This window comes from Pseudochaenichthys georgianus, chromosome 12 (assembly GCF_902827115.2).
Source record: "Pseudochaenichthys georgianus chromosome 12, fPseGeo1.2, whole genome shotgun sequence".
Taxonomy (NCBI): domain Eukaryota; kingdom Metazoa; phylum Chordata; class Actinopteri; order Perciformes; family Channichthyidae; genus Pseudochaenichthys; species Pseudochaenichthys georgianus.
The window spans coordinates 13,909,344-13,933,594 of NC_047514.1; the positions used below are offsets into that span (position 1 = coordinate 13,909,344).

General features: G+C 41.5%; 1 protein-coding gene across 12 annotated transcripts; it reads left to right on the forward strand.

Moving 5' to 3' along the window:
* Window positions 1-905: 905 nt before the first annotated feature.
* Window positions 906-23,426, forward strand: add1 (adducin 1 (alpha)). Of its 12 annotated transcripts, none has more exons than XM_071205002.1 (18): window positions 906-1,063; window positions 7,235-7,443; window positions 7,948-8,110; window positions 8,345-8,496; window positions 9,286-9,366; window positions 9,451-9,600; window positions 9,704-9,847; window positions 9,974-10,072; window positions 10,364-10,537; window positions 11,126-11,476; window positions 13,778-13,873; window positions 13,984-14,076; window positions 14,479-14,496; window positions 15,544-15,630; window positions 16,452-16,608; window positions 16,800-17,129; window positions 17,965-18,057; window positions 21,177-23,426. In XM_071205002.1, the coding sequence occupies exons 2-18, from the start codon at window positions 7,249-7,251 to the stop codon at window positions 21,455-21,457; spliced, it is 2,664 nt and encodes an 887-aa protein (XP_071061103.1). In that variant the 5' UTR covers window positions 906-1,063; window positions 7,235-7,248; the 3' UTR covers window positions 21,458-23,426. The 12 variants fall into 12 exon arrangements, with proteins under 12 accessions (XP_071061103.1, XP_071061095.1, XP_071061100.1 ...); XM_071204994.1 differs by lacking the exons at window positions 14,479-14,496; window positions 15,544-15,630 and adding exons at window positions 19,529-19,544; window positions 20,608-20,661 and having other exon boundaries at window positions 21,177-21,262; XM_071204999.1 differs by lacking the exons at window positions 14,479-14,496; window positions 15,544-15,630; window positions 21,177-23,426 and adding exons at window positions 18,891-18,924; window positions 19,529-19,544; window positions 20,608-20,624.
* The last annotated feature ends 825 nt before the right edge of the window (window positions 23,427-24,251 follow it).

Here is a 24,251-nt window from a genome sequence, read left to right on the forward strand (position 1 = left end):
AAATAACGTGATTAATGTTGCAATACAGGTTGACTAACCCCAGCGTGGCAAAGCAGCACCATCTAGTGATACATATCGAACATGTCATCCTTATATTGAATAAAACGTTTGTGTATTTTGCACCTACACAGATCCTACTGTCTGTGCTTCTACAATATATCTTGAAATGTTTTATTAAACACCACGGATATATTGCAATTGTGAGATGCCAGAGGGAGCATTGGGGGTTTTTTCACCGGAAATCCCACCTCACATCTCCAACAAAACAATGAACTGCGCCCCCTGGCAGGCATTTATAACTTCACATGTGTAACGTTAAACTGTGCAATGTTTGCTAATCCTTGTGTTGGGCCACTATCAGCGTGAGGTAATTGCCAGATGTTCTTTTTAGTTTTAAATCCACCTGAATTGCCCCATAATGTCATCACGACTGCTGCAATAGCACCACATCTGCAAATTGGCTGCAAGCTACACCAAGGTGAAGCTGTTTTTATTTACCTAAGATCTAAAAGTAAAATGGTTTCTTGAATGCTACAAATCAGGGAAAAGGAAGAATATTCAAGTAAAGAAAAAGTAACTCCAGATTGTGTTTAAATTTGAGTAAAAGTATTTTCCACTACTTGCCTCCAACAGCAGAGTTTTAAGTGATTTGAAAAGTCTACCCCTCTTTTAGGTATTTAAGCGGGCTAAAAACCGACCGTGAGGGTGCATTACGCCATAAATCTACCCTTATCAACTTCATGGATTTAGCATTAGCAATAAAAAATAAACCATGGAAGTATCTATACAACACGTTTTTTTCTGATGGGCGGGGAAACAGCTGATTCTCCAATCACTTTTGGCGATGCTGTCACGTGGCTCTGGTTGACCAATAGCCAGCCGCAGATTAAACAGTTTGCCGCACCCAAGTAGGATGATGGTGGCTCGTTGAAGCGACGCAGGAACGACGAGCGTAGAGAGATAAACCCACTCTGAGATCACCAGGGTAGGGATAAAGATAGTGAAACCCACCGTCCTGCTTTCAACGGTCACTGTTTATTCATTTCATCACATCAAAGAGAGGGTAAGCTCGGAAATAATCGATACTGTTTGCATTTGAGCTGTTCAAAGCTACCCGTGTGTGTGTGTTTTGTCAATGTTTGTTCCACAGTCTCGTTGTGTTTCAGTGTGGCGACTCTCACTGTTTTGCTAGTATGTTGCTCGGTGCAGGCTGCACAGAGAGACGGCTGTGCACGGTTTCTCACCTTAAAACAAATATATTTGCGGTTTGATTAAATATAGACTGTTCTTGGACGGTTCCTGTGATAAACAACAGCCCAGGACCAACACTTTGTGTCCGGTGTGTGTGTGCGCCGTTAGCCCGCCCTGCTCCACAGCAGGCCCGGGTTGCATTATTTTGCCGTTCATATGAGCTATTTAATATGGCCTGCTGGTGTTTTCACAATGTAGTGTGTGTCTGTGTGTAGTCTGGATGGAGTTAAAGCAGTAGGGTATGGGCTCTTATAATGGAGCAGTTTCCTGTTGTTGGCGCTATGTCCTGCATAATAATACACTGTGTGCATATTTATTTTTCTTTTAAGCACCTCTCTTAGCATCCTTTCTTTATCAGTATAAGAGAAACACAATTTCACACTGCACCAAATAGAGTAGGCTACTTGAGTTATCCTAATGTGACATTGTGTTGTTACAGTAGCAAAGTCAAGTCTCTTTAAAGTGAAGTACATTGAGCAAAGCATCATATAGACCAAAGATTAAAACTTTAAGAGTTACACCTCATACATCATATTATACAGTGTACATACAATGATAGTACATGACAATACTCTGTACATGAGCACTGTAAGACTGCAATGAAGCTATACCATGATATTCTGCATGTCTTAATTTATTAGTGGATTCACACACTTATTATCAAAAGAAAACGATCCCAATAGCTTTAAGATGCACAGTGTGATCCTTTGATACTTGTATCTGTTTTCATATAATATTGAGTTTGATTATTTTTCTTGTTTTGCAAGTCACCTTGGGCTTTGTGAAGTTATGATGGCCTTTTTTCACTATTTTCTTTTTATATAGGCACATATTCAAATGGTAATATAAATTATCGTTGGAATGATAAATAATGGCAATACATGTTAGTTACATTTCTTGTAAGAGTGAGAATGGGGATGGACTGTTGTATAATAATAACCTCAACATTTTTAATGGGTGAAGTATGCCTTGTAGACAACTATTTGTCTGTGTTTAGCCAACACTCTTGCTGTGTCTCGCTCTGTTTTTAAGTCCACAGTGAAGTCCCTTCCCTCTAATACATAATGAGGATTAGCAAAGCCAAACTGCCAAGTTAAAATGTCTGAGTGTTAAGGGATGGTTACTCCCTGGATCTGGTCATTCTGTTAGAATGAGTTAAACTCCCAAAGGTGGAGCCTAGCTGTGTCAGTCCGGCTCCATGTTGCCACCCTCTGCACACACTACATTACTACTACACACATACACACACTCACTCACTCCAGATACAGAGTATTTGTTTTACTCCCACTCTCCACGCCCACACCCTTGACTGCAGTGCAGCTGAAAATGTGTTCCTCATTTCAAGTCCATTCTCTCTCGATTTCACTCTACTTCCTTCCTCTCCATATGAGATCACTTAGCAGGAGACTTCTTTTTTTAAAGTACGAAATGCGAAAACAGTCATCCTTGAACTTCCATTCACACCACAGAGGTCACTGAAGATTGTGTCAATAAATGTGTCTATGCTTGGGTCAAATATTTAGCTTTCATAGTGTATACAGATGTACACCATGATAGGTCAGAGTGGGACAAGGAAACTGCACAGGGAGGGGTGTGTTTCAGAGAGCATTCTCCCACCACTCAGTCCCATATGACATGCGACAGCCTGATAAACCCGGAGCCACTGGAGTCACACTTAACTCTGCATATCGCTGGCCTGGCCTTGGTAGTGTGCAGCAGATAATACCTTTCCCATAGGTGATGGTGAAGCTTATATGGTAGACTGCATTTTTTTTTTTTAAAGGACTTTGTTGACTTTGTCCCAGGATCTCTTTACTTGTCTCTTATATTTATCTTTGATTTTTCTTTTGGTTCTAATCGATCTGATGATCTTTCATCTATTTCTAGGGTAGAAAAGGTGACCATTCTTACCAAAGCAGAGGGAAATATCTGTCTTTGTAGCAATTAGATGCTACTTTATGTTCACCATGTAGTTTCTATCTGTGTTTCTACCATATAGTGCTGAACAAATGGTGATTAGCGGACTTTTAGTGAATTTTCAACAAAAGCATCTACACACTGCAGCTAAAAACAAAAGCTAGAGCGTTAAGAACAAACCAAACCAGTGAATACCTAAAAGTGTTGTAAAGCTTAAGGGAGTTGCAGACTCTGGTGATGGCCCTCCCCAGGTTCACCCCTAAAAGTGACCCCCTCATGATGTTATTTGATTCATAGTTATTATAAAAACATAAATGATGGCCTCTTCCAAATATCATTCTAGTTCCTTTTTTCCAGATGGTTAGCATCAGCTGTCAACGCACAAATACCTGGAAACTACACTGTGTGATGTAATTACATAATGGAAAATGGATAAAGACTTAATGCAATATAGTGAGTGAGTGGATGCCAAATAATTATAATCCTACTGCAGTCCATCTGACTTCCAAGAGGAAGTGAACCACGACATATTGATTACTTAAAATGTTAAAATATCTCTACAAGGACAATAACAGGGTGAAACGGTAAACGCTGTGTGTGCATAACTTAACCAGGATATTTAAACTCACTTATTCAACTTGGTTCGTTTGTCCCAGATGAGAACATTTGGCCCACATTTCTTGTGAAATTACAACAATAAAAAATGAAATGGGATTTTTCTTTTTGTTGCTGCCATCTTAGTGTCTTATAGTCTATTCCTTTAACCCTGCTAAGAACCATAGACTGTATAGGTAAGAAGAACCAAACGATAGCATTTAGAGCTGAAACATGCTCATACAATATTACAAACTTTTTCCCGCCTTTGTCCATAGGCCGCAGTGCACAAGAACATACATGGGGCAGTGCTATAACGAAACCTAAAGCATTCCTAGTTTTACACACACACACACACACACACACACACACACACACACACACACACACACACACACACACACACACACACACACACACACACTCTCTATAAAGCAGTTGCTCATGAATTCTTCGTCCCCAGCAATGACAGGCATTCAGCTCAGAGATATAAAGAGCCTTGTCGGAGTGCTTCTCTCAAATGTCTGAAAACTACACATACATATATACACACACACACACCCACACACACACACACACACACACACACAGAAACCCATTACACACACACCAACAACCAGCAAGACTCTGAGGCCATTTTCTATTTCACACCATAATGATCTTTTCACTGCTGATTGCTTGGTTGGCATATTTTTGGAACAAACTAAATGGATCTTTCTTTCTTTCTTCACAGAGCTTAGTCGTGCTCAAATGCTGTTTATGTACAAGCTTCCGTTTCTCAAAAGAGAATTATGATTGAAATATGCACACAATGTACACTTAGCTCTTTAAAGTTGACCAAAAGCCAGGCATTGGGGAGAAGCTGCTTCTAACAATTAATATATCTTCCTTTTTCTTTTACATTATTGTCTCGGAGCAAACTGTTCAGAACGGAAACCTCTGCAGTAAGTGGTGTCGTTGCAAGTTCAAAACATCAGTTTAGTTAATCAGGTAGAGCAAATTCGATCACTTGTTTAACATCCACCTGTGGGCACAAACAAACAAAGAGTTATTTCAGCATCCTGTCCCGTACCATGGCATGAAAGAAGATGTGAGTTAATTGCCAATTTGAGTTTATCTACATCTTAAACAATCTCCCAGAGAAAGACACGGGGTCCCTGACATGTTTTTATTCTAATGCAAAATGAGTAACACATTAGTTTGAAGTTGTGCACATTGTGACACCGACTGGCTTGCAGCGTGATGTGGGCCTACAGCTGGTCTTACATAACGGCAATCTTTAAAAGGATGTCCCGTGTTTCCATGGTAATGTGTTTGGTTTCCATAGCGATTGCACAGGAGTGGAGGATAGCCGATCCTCTGCACCTACATATCTGAGGAGAGATGAGAAGCAGGGGGTCTGGAGAGCGGGGGCGCCTGTGGTTTATGAGATGAATCCATCGTGCACAGATGGAGAAAGCTTCCTGCATCTACTGCCATTTGTTACTGATCGATTGTCCAAAAGATATGAACAACTGAAGGACCTGGGCGTTTGTTTTTACATAGTTTACACCATAGAAAATGCTCTAGAGATGTTCATGCTGGAGAGGTGTCTGTGGTGTTGCACAGCTGGAGGAATTCATTTATTTGAAGGGAAGGGAGTGCAGCAGGAAATTAGTTAAATAAAACAAACGCTCTTTGCGGTGGCAGTGGATGGTACCTTACTTACCAAATGTTTTACTTATGTTTGTCCACAATGCTGCCTGAAACAATCCTATTAAAAAGTTCTGGAGGTGATTTCTGCACACCGTTTGATACCCCCTTCCTTGCTCCTGCAGTATCAGTGATGCTAGTGGTTAATTCATCCTGTATTTGCAGGTGTTAGCAGATGTTGTGGTCATGTGCACTGCGTTGTTGGACTGAGTCTCCAGACCATTGAAAGGATCCTATTACACAATCCCTGCAGTGCTTTAATGCATAGAGATGGGTCATTGGGAGCAAGAAGAACGTTGATATTGATTTTAAATGATGGTTTAAGTGCTAAAAATGAATTTGTGTACATGTATATTACCCCCTTTAAACAAAAAACAACAACTGGAAAGAATGTTTAATCGTTTTTAGACTGTTTTTTTGTTTTTGTAGCTCGACTGTTGTCAGCAGACATTTTTTATTCCTGTCGTTGCCACTAGCAATAAACACCGAAGTGAACAACAGACAGCAAGTGCAGCATAAACGACTCAGAGCAAAGTAAATTAGATCAGACACACAGTCAAGAAGCATGAAGACCAGCTTCCTGTAAACCAGGCTGACAAGGGACAGTCTTTGACTTAAGGGGAATTCACAATTTGATGTGGACTTTATTTAACTTCTAAATATTATATTTTTCCAAGTTACTTAACAAATGGTAGATACAAATTGGAAGAAAATGTGTTTTTAATACTGTATTTCACTTTACATTTCCATTTTACCAAAAGAAAGAGTGTCTTTAAAGGTCTTTTCTGTTGTTTTAAATAGTTTTCCCAAGTGCCTTTTGATTTAGTGTTAGGTGAAATTGGACAAAACTTTGTTGAACTACAATTAGCCAAAAAGTTTAAAACGCAGCAACCTCGGTAAAGAGTAGGTGACCCGATATGTGTAGAAAAATGCTGTGTTTGATATTGTGGAACCCAGAAGAATAATACAAGTGGAAAGAAATGGGGAGGGGTTCTGTCGGCTCACAGTGTGGTGCTGCATGCTTTGGGTTTGGTCTGCAGTTGTCATGGTAGTTTTGGCTGGACATTTGTATTGATGCCGACTAATGGGCTGCATCAGTTTCTGCCAGAGCAACCCCACATTACCCATGCATGCTTGCACAGTCACATTTCCTTGCGCTCATAAATCTGTCCTTCAGAGTTGAGTAGCCTGTTCTTTGATGGACAGTTGGAGACAGACTGTCCTTAAATACACCCAGCCAGCTGGATGGGCATGGATCTAGAGGAAACCTGTCTTACTGTTCCCGTTATGTCTCTAAATCCCTTCCTGTCACTCTCAATTGAAGTCTACACATGATGTTGAGCTAAATGTTAGTTATTGAACCCCAAGACCTCCATAAATTAAATTTGACATTCCTGAGTGAATATTAACACTTTTGCCCTTAATGTTTTTTCAAGGGTCCTGGTCATATTTTCCAGTTTTTGTTTCCCTTTCCTTTGCCCGGCCTTGACAGCTGAGTGGTGTTGTTGTGATTCCAGGAAACACATTGTGGAAATCAATGAGCAGCTTGGAAAAGTGGTCACATGATCGTGACAGGAAGTAAAGGAGAGTGGTCTGTGTGATTGGTTTTCTGGTTTAATGACTGATCATTTACAAAGGGGAAATGTTCTTTCCCCATCTTTCTTAATCTTTATGTCTCCTAATGAATATTTCTGAGATGATGTCAAGATATTTCTTCCTTTACACATTTGTGGTACACCCCTTTTTATAATTGTAAATGACAAGTTTCACTCTTTTACAGGAGGCCAGCCCAGGATGAACGGCAACTCAGGTGCCGGCGTGGTGACGGCCCCCCCTCCCACCACAGCCCCCCACAAGGAGCGGTACTTCGACCGGGTGGACGAGAGCAGCCCGGAGTACCAGAGGGAGAGAAACATGGCCCCCGACCTGCGGCAGGACTTCAACATGATGGAGCAAAGGAAGAGGGTCTCCATGATACTACAGAGCCCGGTCAGTGGAACAGACGCATGAAATATATTAACATTCACTACGTTTGCTCTACGGTCACAGCATCAACTGACTGTAGACTGTGGTCACACTGCCAGAGCCACTCTGTTAAAGTGTGAATAGGAGCTTTTGCTGTCAAATCAGCAGCCTTTTCGACATCACTAAAACGACATGGCCAAAACTAATGCATTGTAATACACAGAGGTGAACCTATATGTCGATGTTATTATTCCTTGACCTTAGTTCTGTTCTTATTTTTGAATTTAGATTATTTTCTGTCTCTTTTATGGAGAATGTGTTTCTCTTTTTTAAATGTCTTTGTTTGATACTCAGAAAATACTCTTCCTATCATCTGTTTTATACAATTGAAGGAACATTTTAAAATGATTTTAATAGAGGTGTAAATGAGCATTGAAACAACTTCTACCAGGTTTTTTAGGTCATTTTACCCACAAGTCTTTTTATATTTTTTCCGTCTACTTTTGTGTCTTCCATGATGCCCCGCAGGCGTTCTGCGATGAGCTGGAGACGATGATCAATGATCAGCTGAAGAAGGGGAAGACGCCCACCAGCCTTCTGGCTCTGCAGCAGATCGCAGACTTCATGACCACCAGCATGCCTTCCATGTATCCCGCCGCACCGCAGGGAGGCATGGCAGCGCTCAATATGAGTAAGCAGCGAACATAAATACCGTTTGTGACTCTTTGACAGCCCTGACTCATCGGTGCTCTCAGTGACTAATGCAGCGTATGCCGAGAGTCCAGTTAGATTTCAGCAGGCAGACTCCAACTAACTATTATTATCTGTGGCTGAGATATTTCTTACTTTCTTGCAATCAGGAATGGTTCTTCCCCCCCCCCCCCGCATAGTATGTTATCCATTGTAACCCATGTCTTCCTCTCAGGTTTGGGCATGGTGACTCCAGTGAACGATCTGCGTGGCTCAGACTCTATTTCCTATGACAAGGGCGAGAAGCTGCTCCGCTGCAAGCTGGCTGCCTTTTATCGGCTGGCTGACTTGTTCGGCTGGTCCCAGCTCATCTACAACCACCTCACAGTAAGAGAGGCTAAAGCACTTAGATAATCATCACGTTGAGTGAAAAATAAGTTATCTAGTGCCTTTGCATCCATTGGTTAATTGCAAACAGGAACTACTGATAGCTTTATTAGATTAACAAAGCACATGTAGCACACTTACGGCCCGTCCACACAGCGGCGTTGGAAGCTTCTTCGCCGAACTGCATTGTGGGAAGCAGAGCGGAGCTTTCCTGGCGTTTCAGGCTGCAAAAGTTGAGCAATGTTCAACTTTTGAAGCTTCTGAAGCTTTCGGTGGAAGTGTCAGCCAATCAAATAATATGCCAGTACAAGCTCTAGCCAATCAAACCGCTGCTTGTGTGTCAGGGGCGGGAGATTCATGTGATTGGTTGTTGGTCGAGCTTCAGACACGCCCGCCGGCAAGCTTTTTCCAAAGCCGCTGTGTGGACGGGCTGTTAGTCTCGTGTCTTATCTTTCCAAGAGGAAACGGTATTTATTTAATTTTTATTATCATACCTTGTACCTCCTTGTGTCTCTTAATCTGTTAACATTTTATATTTTGTTGCTATGCTGCATGTATCTGTAAAGGTCTTAGCATCTGATCTGAGGGAAATTTCTTGTTGTGTATTTTTAACTTGTGATGTGTGCCATTTTTATAAAGCACTTTGAGCTGCATGTGCTGTATGAAAAGTGCTATATAAATAAAGCTTATTATGTCAAACTCTATGTTGGTATGAATAAGATATTCTCAGAGAGTGTACTTTGATGTTTATAACACTATAATCTAATGTGACTGTCTTCTGGTCTTTAGGTCCGGGTGAACTCCGATGAGGAGCGCTTCCTACTTGTCCCTTTTGGGCTCCTGTACAGTGAAGTCACCGCCTCCAGTCTGGTGAGAGTCTGTTCTGTCTTTCTACATTTCTTTCAGTAGTTTGTTCCCTTCTTAAACTTGTGGTTTTTCTGTCATGCTGTGCAGGTGAAAGTGAACATTCAGGGGGAGATAGTGGACCGGGGAAGCACCAACCTAGGGGTGAACAAGGCGGGCTTCACTCTCCACTCTGCCATCTACGCGTCACGGCCCGATGTCAAGTGTATCGTACATATACACACATCTGCGGGTACTGCGGTAAGGGACAGTCTATACTCTGGGATTATAACCATTATAAACACAGACTTTGACAAGTTGTTTTCTTATGTCGTTCTACTGAGTGGTCTTCTGACTGTTGCAGGTTTCGGCCATGAAATGCGGCCTGTTGCCCATCTCACCTGAGGCTCTGTCCCTGGGGGAGGTGGGATATCACGACTACCAGGGCATACTGGTGAATGAAGAAGAGGTTGCTGTCATACAGAAGAACATTGGGACTAACAGAAAGGTAACGGCACTATGAAATGAATACAAGATAAACGTTGCTTATGTAGTAGTGGAAATGTCCTTTTGTAATGTATTAGTTTCATTGTAAAACCTGCTCATTCTATATTTTACGTTGCCTCTCTTCCAGGTGCTCATCCTGAGGAACCATGGCCTGGTGACTGTAGGCGAAACAGTGGAGGAAGCTTTCTATTACATCCACAATCTGGTTACCGCCTGTGAGATTCAGGTAGGATGCACACCCTCTCCCTCTGAAATAATGGACACTTATTTGTGTGAAATAATCTTGAGTATTGTCTCTTTTGAGCTGTTTATTTTCATTTGGGTTGTTATATTTGGCTCCATATGTTTGTCTGTATTTTTCACAACAACTGTCTTTGTCTCTTGTCTCTCCACACTTTCATATACGTTCATCTTTCTTCATGTTGACGTCTTTGTGTTTGTCCTCATGTCCACTTTTTATTTTCCTTCTATATTCTGGATCTGTCTCTCTTTCGGTATCCCTCCCAATTTCTTCCAGGTGCGAACACTGGCTAGCGCTGGAGGGCCAGATAATTTGGTGATGCTGGACCCAACAAAGTACAAGTCACGCCCGAGGGTCCCGGAGCCAGTTGGGGACGGGTCCTCTGTACACCCCAAGTGGCAAATCGGGGAGCAGGAGTTTGAGGCTCTCATGAGAATGCTCGACAACTTGGTGAGTATAAAGGAAAGGGGGAACTGTTCCAAGGGAGGAAAAGCTAGTATTGCCTCTCCTATTTGATGACCTGACAGACACAATTAATCCAAAAACATAATTCTACCATTTAGCTGAGTATCTGCCACTGGAACCCTCGGTCTTCACAGAGGAGAGATCATGCATGTTTTCCAAAGGGGCGTAGCCAGCAGCAGCTCGGGTTACATTTGAAGCTACGGACCCAGAATCAGCACTTTAGTAACAGGGCTGAAATATAGGGGTATGAGGCATGGCTAGAATGAGTGATCTGTTTGATATTTTGACCAAAAAAAACTACATAGACATGTTTTTTTATATATCTGAGACCTATAATATATGCCCAAAAATAGTATAACAGGAGACCTTTTTAAACTTCCAGTCATATCAGCCAAAGCAAGGCTGTTGCAGTAAATTTGATCTATTGATTTGCCAGCAAATCTGTATTTTTGTTTATGGGAATAGAGCACTTTTATTTCCTCATAACTCCATGACCTTGCTTTAAACTTGGAATCGATATATAGTTTATCCACCATTTGCAAACGTCTGTTGTTTTTCTCTCGTGTTTCTCAGGGCTACAGGACGGGCTACCCTTACCGCTGCCCAGCATTGCAAAACAAATCTAAAAAGTACAGTGACGTGGAGAGCGCTTCCTCCGGTCACGGGGGCTACTCTTACGGGGAGGACAGTGACTCAGGTGCTCGCTCACCGCTGAAGCAGAGCTTCCAGCGCGGCCAAGGCAGCAAGACCCGCTGGCTCAATGCGGGGGGGCGGCCCGACGAGCCGCTCGAGGACGGGCCCGACGGCAGCAGCCCCAAGTCGAAGCCTAAGGTGTGGACGAACATAACACACGATCACGTGAAACCCTTGCTGCAGTCTCTCTCGTCTGGTGTCTGCGTGCCAAGCTGTATTACCAACTGCTTGGTCTGTGCCTACCTTATTGTTCATAGTAAAGAGTTTACAGCTACCTTGTTGGTGGAAGTAGGCAGGTGGTCGGCATCCTGAGATTCTGGGGACAGTGAGGAGTAAAAGTCTTTTACAAAGCTCTTACTGTATAATTCTACTTTTCACTATTTGTAGGCGCTCTCGCACTGTATTTTCCTATTAACCCACCTTTCTAAAGCCGTTACTTCTGCTATGTTATTTCGTAGCATAGCTGTGAGTATTTGTGGACCCGCTATTTCCCCTTTTACCTTCCGGTCTCCCACTGCTTCATGATGCCGGGCCAGCTGTCTGAAGCATGCCCCACTGCATGTGTAGTAGTGAAATGCATTGTTTGTGTTGATGTTTTCCCTGAGGAGCGAGCAGCAGGGGTGTGGCATGAGTCCTCAGAGGGCAGGTGAATGTAGCCAGACACGGTGAGGTTGCTGCAAACCACACTGTACACACTATTAGTTCTTTGTGTGCCGCTTTGTTAACTTCGTTGCTCCAACATGATTCAGCAAAAGGATAATGCAAATGCAATGGGGTGCGAGGCTGTTTCAAGCTCAAGTGTGAGATTGCTTTATGGGTAGCTCACAAAATGAATTTAGAAGACTTTTATTACCCTCTTAAATTAGGGAAGTTGCATGTCTCTTTCTGAGATTATTCAAATCCAAGAACAATGCCAGATACATTAGATATTTAACATAGATAATCCTTTTAAAAATGTATTCGCAAAAGAGTTATGCAGCCTGCTTTTCTATTTTGTTTTTGTTAAGCACCTCTTAGTTGTAATATATCATTTATTGTTCTGATTTAAATTTATTGTGAAAATGTTTTAGCCCCCATGGCTTGCATGACTGGATTTGTTTGCATAGAAACAAAAGAAAAAGAGAAAACTACTTGAATTTGATCTGACTTTTGAATCGATTATCTCCTGTTGGGAAAGTAGGAAATGTTGTGTTTTGAGACTCTTTCTCAGTGAGTATATCGCGTTTACATGTTCATCCCATACTCAACCCAACCCAGCTGCCTCCATCCAGAACCCCCCCCCCTCATCCAGCCCCGGGTTACGCAGTCTTACGCTATCCACCGCGAATTACATGCCTCCTTTTTAAAATGGTTAACAAAATACTTTGCATGAAAGCTGAAGATTTGATTTGTTTATTCACCCGCTGCTCATTCAGTTTGTCGCAAGAAAGGGGTACCGACTTTTTTTCTCCTTCAATCATGCTGAGCATTACCAGGTTTTTGATAAGTAGATGGGGTACTGTTTCCCATTAAAAGGAACATGTAGAGACGGTAAAAAGGTTTCATCCTCAGCAGGGAATATACACTCTTGTCTCAGTTTGTAGCGTTGTGGCTTGTTTTTGTCCCAACGTTGGCGAGTGTCCTCGGTGTGTTCCTCTCTTATCTCTGTCGTCCTTGTTGTCGTGTATCAGCCTGGGAAATGACTGGTGATGCCAGCTCCCCCCTCACTGCCACCCTCGCTTTGTAAGCCAGCCTCATCATCGTTCCACCATCCCTCACTACTTCCTCCCTCACCCCTTTTAACTGTTTTTCTGCTTCCTGTAATGATTTCAGTTGATCTTCAGTGTGCTGCTATTGTTTGTTTTTATTCTAATAGTACATCAATGATGATGACAAATGGTTAGTGGTACTGCTACACTGTTAGGCTTTAGTTCTTGCATCTTACGTTTGAAAATCTCGTCATAGGTGAGGTTGGGGTTCCCAGAGACTTGATTTCAGCGATTTGTAAATGTTACAATACAAGCTCAACTTCTCTGCAGCTTTAAACTTCACTTCCTGCAACATTGTGCAGGTTCATCTGGTTGTTTCTAGTGTCTTAGTGTTGACTCTTATATAGGAACATTACATTATTTTTAAATGATATCCATAATCTATAATAATACAGGTTGTTGTTGTTTTTTATTTGCAGCAACACATACACCTGTGAGCATTACATCTGCAGTTCTCTAGCATATTTTGTCACATACCTTCATTTGTTCAGCCCTTTGCCACAATGTCACGTATTAAAACAGTCCTTTGACAATGTAGTGCCTGCTCCAATGTATTTGTGAACCCCACTGCACAAACCAAACATTTAGACATTATTATCATCATCATTGGTACACTTTTTACATTCAAACCTTTTTACAGCCATCCAACATTTAAGTTCAGCATGATTCTTGTATTGTGTAGCCTGCCTAGTATATTGTCTAATTCTATTTTTGTGCTTGGGTTTTCATGTCTGTAAGTTTGCTGGTTCTACTTGTGCTCTAACGCTATATTTGGTGTTTACAGTGGACAAAGGAAGACGGACTCCGACAGGCTGCCGTAGCCAATCAGTTCATCCCATTGAACACCAACCCAAAAGATGTCCTGGAGATGAGGAATAAGGTGTCACATCGTTCTAATTTTTGCTCTCCTTACTATACTGGAAACAGAAATCTGATGCTCCTGATGTACATAGGTGTATTTAATGTTTATCTTTATTTGTTTGTTTGTAGATCCGGGAGCAGAATCTGCAGGACATAACAACAGCAGGGCCGCAGTCCCAGGTTCTGTGTGCCGGGACTGGGATGGAGCGCAGCTTCAACCAGGTCAGTGTGTGAAGCTCCCCAGAGAAACCTCCCTGCTGCAGCCATACCCACCTGGAGATGAATATGTGACTTTTAAGCATGAGAAACTTAAGAGTTATTGTTATTTGGACCTTCTTATTCGGTTTAAATACAATTGTAATACATAAAAAGTCAATTATTTCTGTTCAGGACTGGAGATCCTCAAATCTCCTTAAACCAAAATGCTGCAAAGTTGGGATATTTTGCATAAAGTTGTCCTCATTCATAGACAAAACAAAAGACATTGGATGCTTAAAGAATTATTTGTTGTAACCCGATCTGGCCGTAGTAACCTCACCACTTATAAACAGAGCTACATGTCATTCATGTTGTCTCAGAGCATGGGGTGACTTTTGTATCTGTCCTGTTATTTTTTTTGACCAGAGATTTTCAATCTGGCGGGTGAGTAGTGTTTGGTAGAGGTAACCTCACTGCTCTCCAAACCTGCCAGCTCAGTTTGTGTCCATATTCATACATAGTTTTTGTCCTCCATTTTCCTTTTTTTACCAGAGTTGAGGCTGTGTAACGGCTACAACACTTGCAGACTAGTCATTTTGGACTCTAGTCTTCTACTTTCTAAGATCCTTTTTTCTGTGCATGCACCCTTTTACCCTCTTTTGAGAAGTTAACAATTTCACTTCACTTGCGTTCAGTTTGCATGTTTTGCCCTCCCTTCGCTGGGGAGCCCTTGGCTAAAAACAATTCCATTTGTGAGTTTTTATGGACAACCAAAAGAGCATGAGTATCTGCCTGGACATGGGTAAATTAAAACAAAACTGCTAAGCGTTTTTAACCCGGCAAGCACTGTGCATGTCCAGTAGTAAGCTAAGAGGTGCCCTTGATGTGCTGCCATTTTGATAAGGCACTGATTGTCCCCCCCCGCCACATGGATCATTTGTCTTTTACAGAGCATGGGCTAAGCTACCTCCTCCATCACTGCAATGCTTTCCACAGCGCCACATCTCTTACTGGAACCATCTCTCTTTGCATGCAATTCCAATTCTTGTGTAGCCTATGTCTGCATGGTATGTGTGTATGCAGAGGTGGAAAGTAACTCACAGAGGAAAGTAAAGTATAAACCCTACTTTAATCAAAACTCACACCTCAAACTTTTTTTATCAAAAAAATAAATACAAAACGGGCAGAATTACAGATAAGCCTGCAAGGGTGTTTTCATTTTGAAGGTCACCTACTCACGTTAAATACTTGTGTCTTTATTGAAACCGTTTTGATAACTTTGACAAACGGTGACAAATCAAATGTTACTGAAAGTAGCAGCCTCACATGTGCTTGAGGATTACTTTGCTAACAGTATTTGGACTCAAGTGAGATATGGAAGTACTCTTTCCACCTTTGTGTGTGTGAGAGGTGTATTTCTGAACGGCTGCCTGAATGTGCTGGTGTTTAAGAGCTGGGTTGTGCCCCCCCTCACTGGGTTTACTATTGCAGGACGCCCCTCTGTCTGACTGTACAGACACTATTGACGGCCTCGATGAGTCCGAGGGGTCCTATAGTCCTGCTAAATCATTTAGAAAGGTACTTACTGCTCCAGTCACAACTACTACTCACCTGTACTTCACATCATCCTCCAGTCATTCCTCTGAGCCTGCAGACAGGCACTTGATTTCTGGGCATGTATAGAAGTGAATAATAGCGCTAGAATGAGGCCTTTTTCTATCTTATTGTTTTTTATTGTGATGTGACGCAATTCTTTCTGCATGTTAATGCACATTAGAGTCCGATACCTTTGGAGAAAGCTAATGTTTTTAGCATCGTTTCAAAATGTATTGTTGTAAGTTGACATTGATACTGCCGATGGCATGGATTAGCTTCTGAAATGGTGGTGTTTGTTACTTGTACAGAATGGAATGAAAGTCAAGTTTGAGCTTTTAAACTAATTGTTTTGGTTTTAGGAACACAAACAATGTTTCAGCAGTCATGCGTTTTCTTCTTCACCTTAACATCTTCTTGTGTTTCATGTGATTTACTTGAACTCACTCAAATATGTAAAGGTTTTTTATTTGTCATCGTAGCTGTAAAAAATGAGACCCTGAAAATGGTCTAATCCTTAAATAAAAAAATTGTAACCTGTTTATTTTATCATAACATGAGCTCCCTGAACTCTAAAATAGCCTGATGGCTATGGCGGCATACATTTCTTCATCTATGGCTTATACTTCTGCCCACTCTACCTACTACTTATGTGTGTAAACAGCCTCTAATCTGATAATCCAGTTGAAATGATATTTTCTGCAAACACTTGACACTGTAGCTAGTTATTAATTTGGCCTTCCATAACCTCCATTGCTGTTTCTTCAACATCATGTCTTCCTGCCTCCTCTCTGTGTGTCCTGAAGGGGGAGCTAGTGACCGCATCCAAGGCCATCATCGAGAAGGAGTACCAGCCCAGGGTCATCGTCAGCAAGCAGGGTCCCAACCCCTTCACCAAGCTCACCGACCAGGAGATGGACGAGTACCGCAGGGAGGTGGAGCAGAACCAGAAAGGGCCTGAAGGTAAAGCTAGAGGAGGAGATGAAATAAATATCAGTGTAATGTGGAAATAAACAATCATTGGTATTCTGTTATATGGAATAATATTCACATCTGGTTCAAACGCCACTGTGGACAGATTACATGCAACAAACTTAATGAAGTTCAGGTTGGTGATGTTATCTCTCCATCCACACATACACCTGACTCCACAGTGAAGGCAGGGGTCGATAGTAAAGGGGGATCAGCCTCCAGCTTGCCCGAGGCTGAAAAGCTACCGAGGGGTAAATCCTCCACCTCCACCCCTCTGCATTCTGCGACCGACTCCCCCAGTTTAGAGAGGGCTCCAGCTCCAACTGCCACACCCGCTACCCCTTCCTCCCTCGCGCTCTCAGCTCAGGGCGGCGCAGACTCTGCAGACGAAGTTTTTTCGGCCGCAGAGGATGCTTTTTCGGCTCCAGATTCCCCACAAAAGGAGTTCCACTGCGCCGTGCTGCGGGCCCTCAGCAAGGAGCCGTCGGTGAAAGAGGCAGATCAGGCTCCAGGTACACCAGATGAAGCGGAGTTATGGCCTAAAATCCAGCTTTCCGCTTCCCTCCTCCCCCTGCTCGGCCCTGGTCACTGCTGCACTGTGAGTGTGGGACCCCCCCCTCCCCGCATGCAGTGTCCTCTCTGTTTTCTGAGGGTTTGGAGTCTGCTGTAATTCTTTTACCCTGCACAAGCATCCTTCCTACCCACAGTTCAATCTTCAAAGCCTTTGCTTGATTATGTCCCCCCCCCCCATTCCCCCCTCTCTGATGTCTTTTCTCAAGGCATCAGAGTTCTGGCACATCAGATACCTTTCTGCAGTTTGATTGGATGAGAAGCTGAGGACGTGAGGAGTAAAAACTCATTTTGAGATTTGATACCAAACCCCCTCTATTTAAGGGGGGGGGGGGGGCTCTCCGCAAGTCTAAATATGCTTTTGCAGTAAAAGTTTTTTTTTGTTGCTTACTTTATGAGGAAACTCAGAGCATCCTATGTGTGGAGATGAGATAATGGTGTCCTCCTTCTCTTCCTGCTAACCTGTCCTGGATTCATCTGTCAGTGTTCACTCCTCCTCCTGTGCCTCTCACTGATTCTAGTTTTGTTTACCTCTCTGGGATTAACTGATGTTGTTTTTGTTCCTGGGATTCGTCTAAAAGCATTTGCAGTGTCCTCCTGATTAAAGCTTCCTCCCGAGTTTGATTCTTTGTGTTGTCCTCCCTTTTCTTTGGTGTTGTTGGTGTTTTTACAATTCTTCCAGGGTCCAATTAAAAAAAATAACGCCCTATTAAAATGCTCATTTAGTGATATATTCCTTTATATATTTGATAAACTTACGGTTTAATTTCCATTTAGACCTGGAACAGCTAGCAGAGCCTGAGGAGGAGGAGCCAAAAAGCCAGAAACCCACCGCCACACCCCCGAGCACCCCTGCCAGAGCAGAGGAAGGTAGGTTGTCCCGACATGCTTGCCCTACCTGGTTCAGCATGGTTTTCTCCGGTCTTCTTGCTGGGTTTTGATGCTTTTCTAGGGACTACAGAGGGAATGCGGAGGCTCCTGCCGTCCTCCTGCCTGTCTGTTCATGTTGTGTTCTTTAATAATAATACTACTACAGGTGCTGTGTTTCTGTAATAACAGGCCAAGAGGTTTCAATTATCTCCTCCGGTCTATGCTAGGAGAGGTGGACAATAGGAGGCATTCATCTGGACAACATCACTTGTCTTGATGGAATATTTTTGGAAAGATAGTGAGTGACATTAAATAGAAAAAATATGATATATTTTGAAAAATAAGCATTTATTTATGGGCCCCAGTTCAGACATTTCAGTTTTTTTTTGCTCTTTTATATTTATTTTTCTCCCTCTTGGTCTTTATTACCATTGGATTACACCTATGTGAGCAGTATCATCAAGATAATACCAGTACTGGCTTTAAAAGTAGTGCAAATTATAATCTTTATTCAAACAATGATTGGCATTATTCCAGTAAGCTTGAAGCTACAATCAGCCTGAGGGAGGAGCAGTTTTGATCGCAGGTGTAATCTAATACCTGAAATGTTGTAATATAACATGTCTCTATGTCCAGTATCCTTTACCCCTTCACCTCCATTCTCCATATTTTTGGAGTCTACTAAGAATGGTTCCCAACCATTCTTTTTAAGATGTTCTTTGGGTGTTTTTTCTTTTTTCTCCTATTTCACATTTTTTTGCCTGTGGTTTGATCTGCATAGACATTTGTTTCTACTTGTGCTTTTTCTTCTTTGTGGCTGCGATTACAATCAGGAGATGGAAATACAAAAGAGTACCTGTTGCCATAGTAAGTACGTACTGTTCCACCTCCTAACCACCCTCCTTGATTACCCGTCACCCTCATGCCTATGTTGGATCCCCGTTTCCTTTTTCTCTCTGCATGGCTTCACTAGTAGAGCTGTTCTGTGGTCTGAACTAACCCTTTTCCGGAGTTTGAGACTGTTCAGGCAGTTTGAACTCTTTCTTGGTCTTGATGGGGTTTACTTCAGAGCTCCTCCTTCTATTGTAATTAGCCACGAGTCACTAATTGCAGTTTATGTTAAGACAAATCCTGGCTAGAAATACCAATAAATTGTTATTTTGATTCATTTCCTTTTAACATTTTATTCGGCAGGATTTTTAGATCTTTAATATTACGCATTAAAGTCCAATTTGCCCAAATTAAAGTGACCTGGTCTAAACAAAAGATGAGGATGTTCCTGAAATAAACCTCACAACTCGACAAACCTTTTCTGTTCGATAACCTCTCTTTTCCTCCTGCCAACTTCTCACTGTCAAATTAACCAACCTCTCTTGCACATTATGCACATGTTATCAATGTTATATTTCACTGTATATCTGTGTTTCATGAAAAAGCATCAGGTAATGTTTTGAACGTGTTTGTCTTACAGAAGAGTCCTTTACCAGGTACACAAGTGCTTTATATGGGTGTGGCTTTCAAACCAAACCTGCTGCTGTGGGCTTTGCTGAGACTGTCGGTTTAGATTTAAAGATGGTTGAGGTCCGATGCTTTGGCTGTCTGCTGTTTAGTCTCCATTTTATCTATTTGTGTGTTAATCTGTTCTGAGAGACAGATTCTAGAGATGTAAAATAAGGACGGCTGTGTGGTGTTTTCTCAGGGCTTGATAAAGGTTTTCTTGCTAGCCTCTGTAGCATGTGAGCTATATTAAAATTGAGAAAAGCTGTAGTTATTTTGCACCGTGTGAGCTTTGACATAAGCTGGAGACAGTGGTTTGCATGCTGTTTAATCCTTTCTGGATGCAGCACCAGCACTTGTTGCTTCTTAACTCTTTTTGCTGGGAGTATTTTCTAAAGGATGACAGAGGCTTTTCTAACTAACTGGTGATGGGTGCATGATTCCAGGCAGAATTGGACCAGCTTCTCGTTTTTAGCCAGCAACCTTTTATCTTTGCTGAACACTGAAGTGTGCAGATTTTAAGCTTTGGCTTAGCTGTGTGAATTGGTCTCGTCACGTCCTGACTTCACATTGAAATATTGATAATCTGCAAAAAGGTGTTAAATATTGCTTTAGAGGGCCCATATGTTGCCCTGTATAATGTTTAAGAACATGTAGCCATTTTCTTTTGTTCATAATCTTCTTCAGATGTTTACTGTAGCATTCTTGGACAAACACAAAGGTGAGATTTATGCTTTATTTTTAGATTATGTAACAATTAAGCATTACTACATATAATCTATCATTTCAAGAATCATTGATAGACTGTAGTTCATTGTGAGAGTGGTTTCTATACTCCCAGCAGCTGGATTTGTTTGCTGTCAAACGATTAATCAATATCTTATTTAAACTCTCTCTCCATGAGAGCTGCGACAGTTTTGAACTGATTTAACTCGATACCCGCCCCTAACTTGTTATGTAATCACGCTTGTGTGGTTATGTTATTAAGCCTTTGAAAAACACCTGCAATATTCTCTGTGTTTTAGACCTTGATTTGTGTTTGTTTGTACACAGGGTGCAAATGAGCCAGGGAACTGCACTCATTAAGATGTGCCTGTTTAAATGAAGGTAAAATAAGCATGCTTGTGCCTGTGTGAATAAGGATAATAAAAGGAGCCAGGGAGGAAAACAAAATCCCTAATAATGAGAGCAAAGGCTTGTTTTCTATTGCTTATTTTTAGAGGTATGAAGCAAAATAAGTGTCCTGGAGAGATGCCTTTCTGTTGTGTAATGTAAGGACTGTTCGCTTGGTTTGGCTTCAGGAAAGGTGTCTGTTAAGGCGGCTGCTGTGTTATTTGGTTAATTTAATGCCTAATATTGCCTTTGGAAGTAGGACTTTTGTATTCCTAATATTTCTCAAAGTTAACAATATCTTGAACTGATTTAATTATTCAGTTCTAATAGATTTTATAAAATTATTAGATGAGGTTTTGTGGAGTCATGTACTGACGAGTAAATGCGGGGTAGCACATCTTGAATTTAACAGCTTCTTCAGCGGTGGATCTGTGGGGAGTGAGCTCAGCGGCGCAGAGCTATAATTTCTCCCTCCCCATCAATAACTCCCTCCTTTCTCCCCCCAACAGAGTCTTTGCCTGATCAAACGTATAAGGATGAGAGCGACTCCGCCACCCTGAGACAGACCCTTCCAGATTTAACACCCGACGACCCCTCCGATGCCCCGGCACTTCCTGCCGAAGAAGACTCCGCCCTTGTCCCCGCAGACGCAGCTGAGGGCGAGGAACCCGCTGACGCTTGTGACCAGGAGGGAGAAGAGTCTCCCAGCAAGTCACCCTCCAAAAAGAAAAAGAAGTTCCGCACTCCTTCCTTCCTAAAGAAAAACAAGAAAAAGACTGCAGAGTCCTAGATTGGAGAATGTTGGATCGGTCCTCACGGCTGGCTGCTGCCTCTTTTCATTTCCGCTTTTTGTCTGCAACCATTGCACCCTTGGAGCAAGCCTCAGTAACACACACAGTTATGCTTTTTGTTGTTTTGATATCATTTGTCGCGGGCTTATTAACCTATTTTTCCTCGTTAGTGTGTGCCAATTTTGTATACAGTGTAAAAATGATTGATTGCAAAGGTTTTTAATTATTAGAGGCTTTTTATGTTGTGAGTGATGCATTCTGTCTTGTCCACTCCATCTGGCCTTTGATGCATGTATTTTACCACAGGCCCAAACACTAAATGTGAGGTTTAAGGGTTTTATTGCCCTCATTTTTTTTAAAGAGTAATACTAAACTGTTGTAACCACTAGAATGTATTGGGATTGTATCAACAAACAAACAAAAATGTGTCTTTTAAAAAAACAGTAAATTCAGAAGAAGCTTGTGCTCTGATTTAACTGGTGGTACATTTAGACAGCAAGAACTACAAATTACATAGTGCTAATTTTACCTCTGCAGCTGTGCACCCATGTAATTACATGTTAAAAGGCCAGGAGAATTACAGTTGGGTTGTTAACAGTTCATTACTTATGGGGAAATGCAGTCATACAAAGTCTATAATAATGTCTTCATAATCCTGTTTTTCATTCAATCATCCACCACAAGCTAAATCCCACCTGGGTGTCAACTCAATCTTCTACCCTAAAGCATTTAACACAGCCTTAGCTTACAGGTATGTTGTAGAGTGCTTTAGATATTTTATATGATGTTGAAGTTGGTTTTAAAATGTCTCAACTGATTATTCTGCGGTGCTGCAAAACTGCACATGGAAATATTTGAGAGATTTTTAGCGTGGGTCACAACAACGTGTGAGTCATCCCGGGAAGCGTCGGCAAGCATTGTTGATTATTCCAAGGGCTGATTATATATTTACTGTTATTCTTTAGTATGAAGGAATGTCTAAAATAATTCTCACTCAATGTTTTTCATTTATTTTAATTATATAAGCCTGCATTTGTTTTACTTTTGGTCTATCCCCTTCTCAGAAATGGGCAGAAAAGCCACATGTGTGAAATTTCAGTTTTCTTTTTTTTTCTCAAGTATTTTCACTATGATTGCTCTGAGGGAGCACTGTGAACCTCTTTTGTAAACCACTGTCTTGGGATTTGGACCACATGTACTATCATTAACATAGATACAGTTGCTACAGAACATGTAAAACTATTATGAAGCTGCATGATCAATCGTATGTCAGAACTATCAACCTGGACTCTCCTGTGTAAAACGCCACTATGAGCAAATAGACATCAAATGCCTGTGTGTTTCCAGCTGCAGTATAGACAAAATGTACACTGGAGAAGCATTTATTTGATGTCACTGATGTATAATCAATAACGATATCGCAAATTGTGTGCTTAAGGTTGCAGGGCATTTATACGAAGGCCAATCTCCATGCATTGCTTCCTAACTTTGTTTGTATTCTTCCTGTTAAGTGACTGTTTAGTCTTCAGTCTATCCAACTCGTGGTGACGGGAAGCTTCTACTAATCTGAAGCGCTGAATAAACCTTTGTTCACGACAGATGGTGCATCTACACTATTGCATACAAGCTGAGAATATCTAACTCATGAAGGTGTGCATGTGTAGAGTGCCTAGTGTATGTGCTGTCCTTTAATTCACTAACTACCCTTTTATTGCAGTTATATGTTAGCTTTAGTGTGCTGATAACAAAACTAAAAGTCATTGTAGACATGGTTTTCATCCTAGTCTGGGTTTTTCTTATATTAAATATCACATCTATGCTGATTTGTTCTCTTTGTCTGAGCTACTTCCAATTGAAATGTTTCTCATCATTATACCATCTACAGACATAATACTTCCACCTCTCCTCTCTCATAGTTCTGGCTGTTTTACAACCATGAATTAAAACAAACACTTACCTTGAAAATCAGCATTGTGTGATTGTCATTTATACAAAATCTGTGGAAATGTAGAATAATACTGTGAGCCATCTCCATCAGTGCTCAATCATGTGAGTCAACATTCGAAGTATATAAAGGGGAATCATGCTGGATAACTGGTGAGTTAGTCAAATAAATAGGCCTATACATCGAGAATGTCTAAAATAGTAGAAATAAATCATTTAGTTTTTTCAACTGTTTATTAGTTGATGAAAAAACAAATACATGGGATTCAAAACAAATCTTAAGTTGAATAAAAAGTTGAATAAAAACATAAATATATTTGTATACTTTCATTAGGTATAGTATTTATTTCACATGGCCTGGTGTGATATTAATACAGTATGGCCACTGGGGTTATTGAATCTCCAGTTAGCATCTCTGTGCGGCTGTTCTTGAGCCAAATGCTCACATCATCATGCGGGGAGGCGTGTGGCGCAGTGGATAGAGCCTTGGTGTTGGATCAGGGGGGGTCACAGGTTCAAACCCCACTGTAGTAAGCATGTCGTTGTGTCCCTGGGCAAGACACTTCACCCCAAACTGCTCCTGTGGGTATGTAAGTCGCTTTGGATAAAAGCATCTAATAAGTAACATGTAATGTAATCATGCTAATATGCTTACATAGGCTACTAACATGTTCACCTGGTTAAACACTTTGTTGCAGTGTTGCATCCTATGGTTGCATCTCCTGAATAACTGTCTATTTATGTAATGTAATATAATTAATATCCAGTTTACTCATGGGTGGGCCACTTCAAGTGCATTGAACTGAAATAATGAGTTTTCCAGTTGGCTGAGAAGAGATTGATAATGGA

Excerpts from the sequence above, each read along its gene's own strand:
- add1 (XM_071205002.1), top strand. The coding sequence starts at position 7,249 with ATGAACGGCAACTCAGGTGCCGGCGTGGTGACGGCCCCCCCTCCCACC. Across the intron at positions 9,367-9,450 it reads AAGTCACCGCCTCCAGTCTG|GTGAAAGTGAACATTCAGGG; the intron begins GTGAGAGTCTGT and ends CATGCTGTGCAG. Across the intron at positions 15,631-16,451 it reads CTGCTAAATCATTTAGAAAG|GGGGAGCTAGTGACCGCATC; the intron begins GTACTTACTGCT and ends TGTGTCCTGAAG.